At 46.1% G+C, this 15,299-nt stretch overlaps 1 protein-coding gene across 3 annotated transcripts; it reads right to left on the reverse strand.

Annotated features, from left to right (window-relative positions):
* Nucleotides 1–5,777: 5,777 nt before the first annotated feature.
* Jagn1 (jagunal vesicle mediated transporter 1) lies at nt 5,778–9,881 on the reverse strand. Of its 3 annotated transcripts, none has more exons than XM_048438603.3 (2): nt 9,670–9,881; nt 5,778–6,713 (listed from the first exon to the last, which is right to left on the reverse strand). In XM_048438603.3, the coding sequence occupies exons 1-2, from the start codon at nt 9,756–9,758 to the stop codon at nt 6,251–6,253; spliced, it is 552 nt and encodes a 183-aa protein (XP_048294560.3). In that variant the 5' UTR covers nt 9,759–9,881; the 3' UTR covers nt 5,778–6,250. The 3 variants fall into 3 exon arrangements, with proteins under 3 accessions (XP_048294560.3, XP_048294561.3, XP_085542974.2); XM_048438604.3 differs by having other exon boundaries at nt 9,663–9,863; XM_085686848.2 differs by lacking the exon at nt 9,670–9,881 and adding an exon at nt 9,165–9,185.
* Nucleotides 9,882–15,299: the final 5,418 nt, after the last annotated feature.

Raw genomic sequence — 15,299 nt, forward strand, 5'->3', positions numbered from 1 at the left:
AGTCAAGGTCAAAGTCTGTAGCCCAGGGAGCTGCACTTGTGCCGGGCCTACCAACCCCCCGGCATCCTGCAGTCTCCTGGCTTCACCTTCCTCTTTGAACCAATAGGGTCTGCTGACCGTTCTTCCTTGTGCAGAGCCAGCCTCTACTACAGCCAAGTCAGTGAGCTCTAGAGAGCAGAAAAGGAGGTCTAGCCAGAGTAAGCATGGCACCAAGAGCTTCCCTCCTTTTTCGCCTCATGGAGGTTCTGACACACAGGAAACATTTTTCTTTTTTAATTCTTAAGGTTTATTATTAATGTATATGAATGTTTTACCTGCGTGTATGTATGTACATCATGTATATGATGGGTGCCCTTAGAGACCAAAGGACGTATCAAATTGTCTGGAACTGGATGGTTGTGAGTCTCCATGTGCTCTTATTCCCTGAGTCATCTCTCAGCACCACCACTTAGTGTCACATACTAACACTTGGTAATGTGAACTCTGTTCTACACTTGTCTTTCCTGATTCCTGGATCTTCTGACCTGACTCTCAAGATGGGAGGGTTTGGTTAGTTGCTTCCTGATGGTGGCTAAAGCATGGTAGGAGAAGCAGAAAAGAAATGGTAACAATAGAGAAATAAAGGCAAAGGGAAAAGGCAGAGAGGGGGAGGGGACAAGAAGTAAAGGATGAGAAAAGGCGTAAGTCAAGGAATCAGGGAGGCCAGGCAGGGCGACGCACACCAGAAGTGGAGGCAGGTAGATCTCTGGGAACTTGAGTTTGAGGACAGCCTGCTCTACTTAGGGAGTCACACGGCAGTCAGGGCTACATAGTGAGACATTGCCAAACAGACAAACAAACAAATAAAAGACAAAGCAAAAAGTGGGAAAAGGAAGTCTGCAGTTTATTGTCTTGCTAGTTCACATATTTGGTGTGGCTGGAGCCTGCTCCAAAAAGAGAAGGGATGAAATCAATATTTGCTAAACTACCTGGCTTTAGATCATGCCCATTGCTCTCTTTAGCTTGTGTTATTAACATTACAACCCTTGAGGTCAGGCTACTGACCAGTTTTAGAAAGGGAGCACTCAGGAAGACTGAGATTTGTCCAAATACACACACAGCAAAGAAATGGACAGAACAACACATCATGTAGTTTGTTTCTCCTGTCACAACGTAATACGGGGGTTCTGGGAATTTCTGGACCCCGTTTTGCACAGAAAGTTTTCCAAACACAGGTAGACAATCCCAATCTGAGAGGCAAGCACAACACTGTTTACCAGGAAAGGCATCCTGATACGTAAACCTCTGTGCACGAGGCAGTTCATCCACATGTATTTTAGCCTCACAGCAATGGAGAGACCGACGATGCCCATGCATCACATAAAAATAGGCTCAGCTGGAAGTGGAAACACCCACTATCCCAGCACTACGGAGACAGGAGGGCTGCTGAGTTCACGGACAAGCCGAGCTACAGGGGGGAGTATACAAGGATGTCAGGAAGTGGGGAGGAAATAAAGATGCGGCTCAGCTGAGAGAACACTTGCCTAATAAGTATGAGGCCCTACTTAATCCCTAGGATGGCAATAAAAGGTAATAAACAAAAGATAGTAAGATCCCTGGCTAAAATCTCAGCCTAATAACCACTGCCCACAGCACACACTTTCTTGGGGTTTAGACCCTCTCTCAAAGTGCTCTCCAGTGTCTTCACTCTCTTGTCTTGCCGTACAGACCAGGTGACCACCACCACTTTTGACATCCATACTGTGTTAAGAGGACATAAAATGCCTTTGCAAGGGCCAGAGGGATGCTGCAGCGGTTCAGGGCACTGGCTTCTCTTTTAGAAGTTTTGGGTATCATTCTCAGACCCCACATGGCAGCTCACAAACATCTGTATCTCTAACCCCAGGGGATTGGTTGCCCTCTTCTGGCTTTTTTAGGCACCATGTTCACATGTGGTGCACAAACATACATGCTGGCAAAACATTTATGTACAGAAAAATTAATTTAATTTTTTTAAAAAAAAAATCTACACCAGGCATGATATCACACACCTTTAACCCCAGCACTCAGGAGGCAGAGGTAGAACTATTTCTGTGAGTTCAAGTCCACCCTGGTCTAGAGTGAATTCCATGACAGCTAGGGCTGTTACACAGAGAAACCATGTCTCCAAAAACAAAACAAAAAAATTAAAAAAATTAGTATTATGAAATGCCTTCATAATACTTTGCCTATTAGAGCTTTAAACCAACCTGGAAAATAGGCAGGGTTGATCTTAGTCCTATGATTGACACTTCAGCTCCAATCTTGTTTTTTTGAGACAGGGTTTCATCAGGCTGGCCTCAAACTCAGTATTCCTCCTGCCTCAACCTCCCAAAGGTTGGGATTACAGACATATACCACCATATCCAGCTGAATTATCTAACCCAAACAGCATTCGTTCCACTAAATCAAGAGGACTCATTTGTGAACACCAACGAGGCAGAAAAAAAGCGATAGGAAAAGGCTAGAAAACAGAATTCCAGACAAAGAACAACAAACTGGTGTGCAGTTGTTTGGAAACGAGCAATGTGTGCCTCAGCTGAGCTCATGGCAAACTCCCTTCCAGTTCCTGCTTCAGTCCAGTTATGTTCTCTGTGAAATACAGACTTTGGTCCACAAAAGGGCAAGTTAATTTATTCAATAAGCTCAGAGTGAACACTAGTGAGCAAGGGAACAGAAGACATGCAAACTAGAAATTCTGTCAATAAAACAAGGTGTAATGGTGCATGCCTGTAGGCAGAAGTTTTTGTCCTACCCAGTCCTGCAGCCATTCAGTCCCAAAGAAACACACAGAGGCTTATATTAATTATAAACTATTTGGTCTATTAGCTCAGGCTTATTACTAACTAGCGCTTACAACTTAAATTAACCCATAATTCTTTTCTGTTAGCCACGTGGCTTGGCACCTTTACTCAGTGAAGCATTCTCATCTTGCTTCGACTGCATCTGGCTGGTTGGTGACTGCACAACCAGACTAAGAGAATTCTGGGAAAGGGAAAGAAAGAGCCTCAATGGCTGTGGGACCAGAGGGGACAGAAAATTCCATCTACACATGCTTATAATCCCAGCACTTAGGAAGTGGAGACAAAGGTATCGGGAGTTCAAAGTCATTGTCAGCTATATAGTTTAAGGTCATTCTGGGCTGTCTCATTAAAAAAAAATAATAATAAAGAAATAAATTGAAAATAGACAAACTCAAGTTGTTCTTCAAATTGAGGAATTGGGAGACTCCAGAATTTTCATATAAGCAGCATCTTTTTTTTTTTAAATATTTATTTATTATGTATACAATATTCTGTCTGTGTGTATGTCTGCAGGCCAGAAGAGGGCACCAGACCCCATTACAGATGGTTGTGAGCCACCATGCGGTTGCTGGGTATTGAACTCAGGACTTTTGGAAGGGCAGGCAATGCTCTTAACCTCTGAGCCATCTCTCCAGCCCATAAGCAGCATCTTAAAGATTAATAAAGGAATGTAAGAGTAGAACAGGTTCGTTTTTATTTGCTGGTGCTAGAAAATCAAACCCAGGGTCTTGGTGCATGCTAGAGGAGAACTTTACCACTGAGAAACCTACCCTTAAGCAGAGAAAGTTCTAAGTGTTAAACTGAGAAGACAGGGAAGTTAGCTAGGGGTCTACAGCAAGTTCACTGAATAGGCAGTGTGTATGTACATGGAGTGCGGAAGGACCTAAAGCTTGAAGGGTAGATGATGGCCCAGAGCTGTGCTCATGGCAACACAGGGCCTAGGAGCAGCCTAGGCTTGAGGCCAAACAAGAAGTCATCTTTAAAAAGATCAGTAGGAGCTGGGCATGGTGGCACATGCCTTTAGTTCCAGCACTCAGCAGGCTTCTCTCTTCCAGACAGCCAGGACTATACAGTCTTGAAACCACGCTCATCCCCCCAAAAGAAATATCAGTAGGACATATGGAGGAATTAGCTCTGCAGACCATACAAGCAACGCATTTCCAGAACAAAAAATGGCAACTGTAGAGGCCAGATCTCTGCAGCTTTAGATGTGAGCATCGTCTAAGCATAATAAAGCCCAGTGCAAAGGGACCCACACCCTTCCTGCCCTATTTACTGTTAACTTCTAGGTGTGACCCATGTACTGGTTTCTAGTCCTTAGCATTTTTGGAGGTGAAGGAAGCTTTAGGAGGGGCTGAGAGGAAGTCAGATCACTGGAGGTATGCCCTTAGCACGGCGATATTGGAATCTCACCTTTCTTTTTCTGGCTTCCATAGGGTTAGCAGCTTCTTTTGCACATTCCCCCAAACAAGTAGGCCAAGGAACCATGTGCAGAAAGCTTAAAAGTCAAAAGAACCCAAGCCCATTTCTTCTTACTTTACCCCAGGTTATTTGTCATTTAGTAGAAAACTATAGCCCCAACAAGCAGATTCTTAAAAATTCTTGGGCCAGGTGATGGTGGCGCACACCTTTAATCCCAGCACTCAGGAGGCAGATGTAGGTGGATCTTTGTGTTTGAGGTCAGCCTGGTCAACAAGAGCTAGTTCCAGGACAGCTAGGGCTGTTACACAGAGAAACCCTGTCTCAGAGAAAAAAAATCTTTTGGATGCAATTAGGCAATTTTGGACACATACAGGATTAATAAACATGAATAACCAAACAGAAAGCTCATAACCCAGCTGGGTGGTGTGGCACATGTCTTTAATCCCAGCACTTGGGAGGCAGAGGATCTGAGTTTGATGCCAGCCTGGTCTACAGAGTGAGTTCCAGGTCAGGCAGAGCTAGAGAAAACCTGTCTAAAACAAAAGAACCAGTCAGCAGTGCCACAAGTCTTTTTTTTTTTTTTAAAGATTTATTTATTTATTATGTATACAGTATTCTGTCTGCATATATGCCTGTAGGCCAGAAGAGGGTACCAGGTCTTATTATGGATGGTTGTGAGCCACCATATGGTTGCTGGGAATTGAACTCAGGACCTCTGAAAGAACAGTTAGTGTTCTTAACCTCTGAGCCATTTCTCCAGCCTGTGGCACAAGTCTTTAATCCCAGCACTTGGGAGGCAGATGCAGACAGATCTCTGTGAGTTCGAGGCCAGCCTGGTCTACAGACTAAGTAGGCTCCAAAGTTACACAAAGAAACCCTATCTCAAAAAACCAAGAAACAAACAAAAAAAATTACAGAACAAATTAAAAAAAAAAAAAAAAACCCAAAGAATTAGCTTAAGTCAAAACAAGCTGCTTGACAGGTGGAGATTAAGTGTCTGGCCCTGGCTCTCTCTCTCTCTCACACACACACATATATTGCTAGGTAGGGTGACAGGGTGACACACACCTTTAATTCCTGCACTTGGTAGACAACGGACATAGTGAGTTCAGTACATCCAGGGCTACAATGAGAAACCATGTCTTAAAAACAAAACTCTTATTTTCTGTGTATGAGTGTTCTGCCTGCATGTTTGACTTTGTACCTCATGCTTGCCTAGTTCGTCCGGAGACAAGAGGGCATCAAATCCCCTTGAATAGTTGTTACAAATGGTTTTAAGCCACCATGTGGGTGCTGAGAACTGAACCTGTGACCTCTGTAAGAGCAGCCAGTGCTCTTAACCTCTGAGCCATTCCCCCAGTGACCCCCATCCCAAGGGTGTTCTCACAAAGAGCCACAGGGCCGCAGCTGACTTAGGCTGTATACTTCCTCTCCTCCAGTAACAGTCCTATGTTCCTTAGGAAACATCTACTCTTTTCATATCTAATGCCTCTAAAGCAATACAATTTTGAAATTCAATCAAATCAAACAAGGCACAGGACAGTCTTAACTTTATTGAGATTCTTTTTAATTAAAATGGTTTGCAGTGAACAGAGCCATCTGGGAAGTAACTTCTCATATGTTGCCTGCCCCATGACCTACAGATGAAGTAGAATCTCACGTACTGATTTATTCCAGATACCTTTTAGTACTGGTGGTGAAGAGGTGATGGATGGAGTAGGGAATACAATCAAGAGAAGGCAAGGATAAGGCTCAGATCCTGGAGGGCCTGAACTTCCAGCAGTCGGTGTTCCACATCCGTCACCCAGCTGTAGCTAGTCAAGAATAAATTAAAGCAACAGCCTTGCCACCTCAAAAGATGGCCACAGAACTCAGAAAGTTTGAGCCTTGTGTGCACGCGGGGCCAACATCACAGATGCCCCAGTTATGGAGATTCTGAACAGCCCCCTTCACGCTGCTCAATAGGAGACCCAGGGTTTACCCATCAGAAGTCCATCAGGCAGGCTTCATTTACGTTTCTTCTCCTGTGTGCTGGTGAACCAAGAGTCTAAGAGTTTCTTGCTGTAGTACAGTTGCCAGGCATGAACTTGGACTGCCAGTACCAACACTAGGTACATGACGGAGACAGCAGAAAAACCAAACAGGAAGCGGTAGGCCTTGCCATGGCGGTAGAGTTGCTGTGCCGCAGGAAACATCTCCATGCTGCCATAAATGAGGGGAGCGATGGAGAAGAGCCCCATGCTGATCATGGACAGCACCAGGTAGCTAATGTTGTTTCGAGGGAAGGAGAGAAGGCCCAAGAGAGAGGGCACAATGCTCAACAAATAAGGGTATTCCCACTGATATGGCATAGCCACTTGATCATGTGACAAGAGCCTCAGGTGTCCCACACTCATCTTGGCAACCAACAGCAGCCATATGACCAGATGCACGTAGATCAGCTTCTTAATCTCAGACTTGAGCGTCACACTGTAAGGCAGAACAGAGGGAGAAGCAATTTTCATTCAAATTGCTCTGACCACCAACTACACTCCAGGCACCTGTACTGGACACATGGATACAATCTGAATGACACAGCCTCTAGCAGAGGCTGGGCAAAATGAATTATAAAGTTCAAGTAAATAAACATATAAGCCCAAGATATCCCAGAGAGGAACCAATTTAGCATGAGATGGAATGCTAGAGCAGGCTATCTAGAGGAGTTATTCAGCTGAGGTTCTAAGACGAGTGGAGGTGGGCACTATATGCAGAGGCAAAAACATGCAGGCACGAAGGCATAAGCATTTAAGTATTTGTGTTTCAGGAAATCAAGTGGCAAGACACATGGGAGAGGTAGGAACTGATAGCTACAAAGACTGTGAACTAAAGAACAGTAAAGGCACCTGGGAGGCTGAGGCAGGAGGATTTCAAATGACAAGTTGGCCTAGATCACATACCAAGACACTATCTCACCAAACCACGACAAAAATTCTGAGCTGTGGTAAGAAAGATGGTTTCGTGCCAGGTTGCGGTGGTGCAGGCCTTTAATCCCAGCACTGGGGAGGCAGAGGCAGGCAGATCTCTGTGAGTTTGAGTACAGCCTGGTCTACAAAGCGAGTTCCAGGACAGCCAGTGCTGTTACACAGAGAACCTGTGATTCAAAAAACAAACAAACAAACAAACAAACAAGGAAGGAAGGAGGGAAGCGAGGGAGGGAGGGAGGGAGGGAGGAAGAAAGGCGGGAAGGAGAGAGGGAAGGAAGGAAGGGAGGGAAGGAGGAAGGAAGGAAGGAGAGCAAGGTTTCTGCTCATGAAAAAAAGAGCTTGGTTATGAGGCAACCATTAGGCAGGGGCCTAAAGTTGAGAAAGAAAGGTCCAAAGAGCTTGCCATCCTTCTGTACAGAAAGGGGCAAAAAGCCAGCAGAAAAATTCAAATTTAAAGAAAAAAAAATTCATTGTAGGAAATGTGGGCAGTAAGAAGAAAAGGAAAAAAATCCCTTCTGGCATTCAAGTTCCTTGAAGGCAGGATCCAGTTTGGCTTTTCTGTTTCTCTTTTAAAATGTATCTTATGTATCTGTGTGTGTACCACATGCACACCTGTGCTGCTGGGAGGCCAGAAGTGGGCATCAGAGCCCCTGGCACTGGAGGTACAGGTGGTTGGTTGTGAGCCTCCTAACGTGGCTACTGGGAACTGAATTTAGACTCTCTGCAAGAACAGCAAGTGCTCTTAACAGCTGAACCAACGAGGAGCTGTCTTCAACCACCGCCAGCAGAGCTAAGAATGTGCAGGAGGCAGGAAGGTAGCTCAGTTCAGCACAACTCAGTACCTGGTGTGGGTACAAACTTCAGGAGTCTGACCCAGGTAGTTGACTTTAGCACATTTAAGCACATCACAATTAGATGAAAAATTTTCTGGTGATAATTAATCTCATGTGCAAAATAAAGCTTACGATATGACTACATCGAAACTCTTTGTAAAGTACACGTGACATCTTTCATAAAAACAGGTCTATAGGGCAGGGATGATGCCCACTTTTAAAGCCAACACTCAGGAGGCAGAGCAAGGCAGAGCTCTGAGTTTGAGGCCAGCCTGGTCTACAGAGTAAGTTTCAGAACAGCCATGGGCTACACAGAGAAACCCTGTCTTGAAAAACCAAAAATAAACAGACAAAGATGTCCTCTATAGATTGACAAGCTCATGATGAAGGCCTAGGGCAGGATCTTGTATGATCTCAGCCACAGAGCCCAAAAGCTACCAGGCTGTTAACCATGCATGCTGCCAGCCTTCTGGGTAGGAAACAGGTTCGACATGTCCTCCCTCTGAAGAGACAGCCCAGTGTTTAACATTCTTGGTTCCCCTAATCCTTAAAAATAAAATAAAAGTAAAAATAAAAATCCCAAACCAAAACCTTTATTGAAAGTATAACCTGGAAAGAAAAGGGTAACTTGAAAGCAAATACCAGATCTGTTTTTGCTCACTGTTAATGTCCTCAGTGCCTAAGACAATACAGGAAAGACAGATGGCCAATAAGGATTTATCAAACCAATAAAGGATTGTAGAAAGACCTCCTTACATGGACATGCTGAAACTTGGGTTGGACAGGGACACCTTTTACCACCCACACCCACCCAAAGAGCCCTACAATTTAGCAGTTGCCATGTGGTATTTCTTATGCTACCCCTTTACACTAATGACTTGCTAATTCCTAACGAAACCCTAAAAAGTGTAAGATTTTTCTCCCTCTGAAGATGAGGGAAATGAGGCTCCATTAGAAATAACGTGCCTGGGGGCAGGAGAAATGGCTTAGCGGTTCAGAGCACTGGCTGCTGCTCCTGGAAGCTGCCTGGACTACATACCAAGGCTTAACCTCACCAAACCGCTTCGGAGCTGTGCTGAGAAAGGTGGCTTGTCATCCTTCTGTGTTTGGTTCTCAATACCCACCTCAGCTGGATTCATACACGTCTGTAACTCCAGCCCCGAGGGATCCAAACCTTCTACCTGCTCTCGTGTGCACAAATTCACACACACGTTTTCTTTTTTTAAAAAAAATGTTAATTCGTTTTCAGACCAGGTGTATTCCTGAAATCCCAGCACTCGGGAGGCTGAGGAGAGAAGGCCGTGAGTTCGAGGCCAGTCTGAGCTCTACACTGTCGAAACTCGATTTGAAAAAATAAAAATGACTTTCCCAAGGACACACAGAGGGGCCAGCAGCATCTATCCACGAGCCTGTGCAGACTGGATCCCCCTCAAAGCATAAGGCGGGCCAAGGAGGGCCACTGGGCTTCCCCGGCCTGTAAACAGACCCGAGGAGGTCGCCGGAGCAGGGGACCCGGTGGCACACGACAGCTGGCTGGGGGAGCGACGCCGTGAGGATTGCTGGCGTCGCTTCCTGGGACCCGCAGGCTCCTCCCGGGGAAGGCCTCGATGCTCCTGGCTCACCTCATACCTCATCTGGTAGTGCACAGCGACGCGCTCCCGGTGCTGAAAGTCGCTGCCGTCGGTGCCGGCCGCTCGCGGGCCTGCCCGAGAAGCCATCGTGCAGAACAGAAGCCCAAGCCGCTCACGCCGACACAGTCAAACCCCCAGCGGACCCCTTTCTCGCCGCCGCTTGACGCTTCCACCACCCGGCGTGCTCCTCCGGGAGAACTTCCGGCCTCTCTATCCCGGGAGGACCGACTCTGTGGTTTCTCCTCCGCGCATGCGTCCTTGGTCTTTCTAGCCACTCCAACTTCTTCCGGAGTAGGATGGTTAAGGCATTTAGTCCCTAGAATTAGCACTTTTACTTGATTATAAAACATTTTAAAAATTACTTATCTCTTTGTATCTGTGTGTTTTGTCGATACACACAGACACATATGTATATGCACCACGTGTGTTTCTTGTACCAGGAGAGACTGGAAAAGGATGTAAGATAGACTATTGTTAGCTACAGTGTGAGTGCTGGGATTTGAACCCAGATCTTTTAGGCTCTTTTTTTTTTTTTTTTTTTTTTTTTTTTTTGAGACAGGGTTTCTCTGTAGCTTTGGAGTCTGTCCTGGAACTAGCTCTTGTAGACCAGGCTGTCTTTTGGGCTCTTAACCGCCGAGCCTAGACCCTAAGTGCTTATTTGTAAGACAGGGTCTCGTGTGTTGAGGATGGCCTCGAACTTCTCACAGTCTTTTTGCTTCAGTCTCCCAAGGCGTGATTATAGTCTTAAACTCCATGCCTATCTAGACTTGGCATCTTTGACCAATTGTCCAGTGGCTGGTTGTGCACTTATACTTCTTGCAGCTCTGCATAACTGTGAGGTTAGGGTCCAGAGCAAAGATGTCATACTCCTGAAGGTTCTGTGTCGCGAAAGGCGACACTCAGAGGCTGAGGCAGCACAGAAGCAGCTCTTCTCCACTGCAGCGCTATCCATAGCGGCAGGATCTGAACTGAGTGACGCCCTGAGGCGGAAGGATGAGGAGTTCCTCCTCGGTTACATAGGGAGTTAAGAGCTCAACCTGGGCTGTGTGGGAAACTGTCTTAAAAAAAATAAAAAATAAAAAGAGGGCTGGAGAGATGAGTCAGTGGTTAAAAGCACCTGCTGTTCTGGAATTCACTATGTAGGTCAGCCTTGAACTCACAGAGGGCTCGTTACCATGCAGGGCGTGTATATGTCTACATGCCAGATGCATGCCTGGAACCAGAGGAAGCCAAGAGAGGGTGTCAAATCCTCTGAAACTGGAGTTCCTTTCTGAGCTACCACATAAGATCCGGGAAACGAAACAATGTCCTCTGCAAGAACAAGCTCTCTTAACCACTGATCCCTCTCCAGCCCTCTGGGGTTTGGTAATTAACACCCACGTGACAGCTCACACTAGACTGGAATTCCAATTTCAGGCTCTCTGGCACCCTCTTCTGGCCGAGGTGAGTACTGCACACATATAGTGTGCAGTCTTGCATGCAGGCCAAACACCTATGCAAACAAATGGTTGGGCTGGGCATGATAGTGCATGCTTGTAATCCCACCATTTAGAAAGCTGAAGCATGAGTTTGAGGTCAGCCTAGGCAACATAGAGCGGTATCTACCATCTATCATCTGTCTATCTGTCTATCATTTATCTATCATCTATCTATCCACCTATCTATCATCTATCTATCTATCTATCTATCTATCTATCTATCTATCTATCTATCTGCCTGTCATTTATGTACACATATCTAGTTGCTATATGGAGAATGGGCTGGAGGAGATCAAGATGAAGTTTATGTCAGTAGCAGAAGCAAGAAACAACTCAGTGGCTTGAGAGCTGGATATAAGGAAGACCTTTGAGTTAAAATATTGCTGAGAAGCTGCAGGAAGAAATAGTAAAGATGGTGTTTCTTACTGATCTGGAAAAAAATTCTAACATGTATTAACTCAAAACAAAAATGTGCTGGGCGGGTGGTGGCTTTAATCCCAGCATTTGGGAGGCAGATGCAGGTGCATCTCTGTGAGTTCAAGGCCAGCCTAAACTCAGAACTAGTTCCAGGGCAGCCATGGCTGTTACACAGAGGAACCCAGTCTCTCCCCACACACACAAAAAAATGCAAACTTCTTAAAAACAGGTGTCAGGGGCTAGGGAGATGGCCAGTTAGGAACACTGGCTGTTCTTGCAGAGAACCCGAGTGCAATTCCCATTGCTCACGTGGCAGCTCACAGCCACCTGTGACTCCAGTTCCAGAGGATCTGGCACTCTTTTCTGGAAGCTTCTAACACCAGACATGGATCTGGTGCACAGATATAAATGCTGGACTAGCCTAGTCTACATAGTAAAGATGGTGTTTCTTACTGATCTGGAAAAAAAGACAGAGCTGCATAGTGAGACCCTATCTCAACAAAACAAGACAACCTAGGTCCTTTGTAAGAACAGCAGGTGTTCTTAACCACCGAGCCATTTCTCCAGCCCTCTATTTTTTTTTCGGGGGGGGGGGAATCACAGTCCTGGTTTAAATTGCAATTCTATTTCTGTGATACTATCATTTCATGTGTTCAAAGACAATTTCTCTTGATGCTGTCCAATGGCCCCAATTCCTGTTTGATTCTCTCTAGCCTCTCAAATGTTGGGACTCAGGCATGTGTCACCTGTGCCTGGCTTCTTGTGTCTTTGATTTTGCTCAGAGTGTCACAAGTTTAGCGTGCGTGCATGTGTGTGTGTGTGTGTGTGTGTGTGTGTGTGTGTGTGTGTGCGTGCGCATGTGTGCGTGTATGTGTATGGGGGGGGCTGTGTGTGGGTACCTGTGGAAACCAGAAGAGGTTGAGCTGGAGTTGCAAGTGGTCATGATCCTCCTCAAGTGGGAGCTGAGAGCCCAACTTCAGTTCTTTGGAAGGGCAGCCATTGCTCAGTCATCTCTCCTACCCCCGTGAAGAATAGTTGAATGCTTATCCAGCTTTTTTTTTTTCAAAGATTTATTAGGGTCGGGCAGTGGTGACTCACGCCTTTAGTCCCAACACTCGGGAGGCAGAGGCAGGTAGATCTCTGAGTTTGAGGCCAATCTGGTCTACAGAGTTACAGAGCAGGTTCTAGGATAGTCAGGGTTACACAGAGAAACCCTGTCTCAAATAAAACAAAAGTTTATTTTATGAGTGTTTTGCCTGCACGAATGTATGTGCACTATGTGGGTGCATGGTGCCCCAAGAGGACATTAGACTCCCTGGAACTGGAATAACAGATGATTGTGAACCATCACGTGGTCCTGGGAACCGAACCCAGACGCTCTGCCAAGCAACAGTGCTCTAACTGCTGAGCTGCCTCTCCAGCCTGTCAAACTTCTTCCTTCCTTTCTTCTTTCCTTCCTTCCTTCCTTCCTTCCTTCCTTCCTTCCTTCCTTCCTCCCTCCCTCCCTCCCTCCCCTCCCTCCCTCCCTCCCTCCCTCTCTCTCTCTCTCTCTCTCTCTCTCTCTCTGACCTGGAACTTACTATGTAGACCAGGCTGGCCTCAAACTCACAGAGAGCTGTCTCTGTCTTCCAAGTGTTGGGATTAAGGGGCCATTTTTACCCACTCGGTTCTGAGTCATCGCCACAGTGTTTCTCTGTTCTAAGGTGTCTTGGAAGCTTCTCACACAGTGCATGACTCGAGAGCCCTTCGGATGTGAATTCCAAAGGCAGGGGCCAGAACTGAGGTCTCTGTGTCTCTGAGGCTCAAAGTGCCTGACGGCTGCAAACATCACAAACATTAGAGGACTGTTCCTTGAGACATGAATTTCCAAGAGATGCAAGGGCCTTCTCCAAAGTCCGTGAAGAACCCCCTCAGGCAGGCACTCCACTGTATTAGGCTGTTTTTTTCTGCGACTCTTTTTTTCCTGTTCTTCCAGTCATAAAATTAGCGTGTCCACCGGCACGAGTCACCCTTGGGCCTATCTATCCAGAAACATCAAGTACACATGAATATTTAATAGATGTTTGGGGCGTGGATGTGGAAGGGAGGGACCTGACCCTTTCCCTAGAACTTCCTTGTGGAACTGCTTCCCTCCGACTTTCCCTGGCTCTGCTGTCTGCCAGAGAGTTGAGCTATTTTGTGTTTCAGTCTCAGATTTGTTGAATCACATGTCTTCTTTCTTTCTTTCCTTCTTTCTTTCTTTCTTTCTTTCTTTCTTTCTTTCTTTCTTTCTTTCTTTCTTAAGACAGGGTCTCAGGTAACCCAGGCTAGCCCTGAACTCACTTTCTATTTAGATGAGATGGCCTTGAACTCCTGATCCTCTGGCCTCTACCACCTCCGAAGTGAGGGAATAAAAGGCCTTTGTAGCTTTCTTTCTGCTCTAATGGTTTCCCTCTAATTCCCCTCAGGATCAGATTATCTACTCTACCTCTGCTTTAGTTCTCCAGTCATCGGTTACCACACAGACATTGGTTCTGTTCTTGTTTGTGGGGTTTTTTTTTTATTTATACTCATTTATTATCTCTCTCTCTCTCTCTCTCTCTCTCTCTCTCTCTCGCTCTCTCTCTCTCTCTCTTTCTCTCTCTCTCTCTCTCTCTCACACACACACACACACACACACACACACCCCACACGCAATGTGTGGCGGTCAGGTGATTCAGGAGAGTCAGTTCTTTCCATTACGTAGCTCCAAGGATTGAACTCAGGTCATCAAGCTTACAAGTATCCGCTGAGCCATTTTGAGGCCCTTGTGCTTTTTGAAAGTCAAAGTCTTACTCTATAGTCCGCAACTCTTTATGCAGGGTGGAGAGACCTGAATTCAAAGCGATCAGCTTGCCTCTGCCACTAAAGGGCTCCGACCAGGTCTGAGCCACTGCGTCAACTGCACCGTTTTACTCTTCTTCTTCTTCCCAGTGCACTCTTGGAAAGCAAACAAAATGAAACAACAAACAAAAGACGTTTCCGCTGTTGTTTTGTTTTTGTGAGACCCTTTTTCTGGTTTTTCTAGACAGGGTATCTCTATGTAGCTCTGACTGTCCTGGAACTCCCTCTGTAGACCAGGCTGGCTCTGCCTCCTGATTCTGGGACTAAAGGGCCTGTGCCATCACCACTAGCAGGCAGGACCTCTTGGTGTGTGGGCCAGGCTGACGACTCCTAGGGATCAGGATGAGAGCTGTACGCTCCGGTCTCCATTGCGTGTGTCTCTGCTCCAGCTCTTCCCGAGTGACCTAAAGCTGTCTTGCTTTCTGCCGCATTATCAGGGGGACACGCTGCAAGCGCTCAATGAACGAGTGTTGCCTCTTCCAGGGACTGCCTTAGCTCTAAATAATGGCGTACCAAGAGAGCCAGTGAATCCTCCCTTGGACCTGCAGAGGCCTGCCAGGTGACCAAAGGACAGAGAAAAGCTGGGTATCTCTGTCTTCATGTTGCATCAACACCTCTAGCCCTTTGCTATCTTAAGGCTTGAATCAGATTCCCCAACTCAGCTGTGCCTATAGATGCATTAAAAAAACAAAACAAACAAACAAAAAAAAACCAACAAAACTTGTCCTAGCCAGGTACATATGGCCATTTAGTCTGGGAGGCAGAGGTAGGTGGATCTCTGAGTTCAAGGCAAGCCTGGCCTACAAATCAAGTTCCAGACTGGTATTAAAGATCAATTTCCACTCATTGTGTACCTGGAGCTTTGTCCTTC

This window comes from Myodes glareolus, chromosome 3, assembly GCF_982192425.1.
Source record: "Myodes glareolus chromosome 3, mMyoGla1.1, whole genome shotgun sequence".
Classification (NCBI taxonomy): domain Eukaryota; kingdom Metazoa; phylum Chordata; class Mammalia; order Rodentia; family Cricetidae; genus Myodes; species Myodes glareolus.

Excerpts from the sequence above, each read along its gene's own strand:
- Jagn1 (XM_048438603.3), bottom strand. The coding sequence starts at position 9,758 with ATGGCTTCTCGGGCAGGCCCGCGAGCGGCCGGCACCGACGGCAGCGAC. Across the intron at positions 6,714-9,669 it reads GCTGTGCACTACCAGATGAG|TGTGACGCTCAAGTCTGAGA; the intron begins GTATGAGGTGAG and ends TCTGCCTTACAG.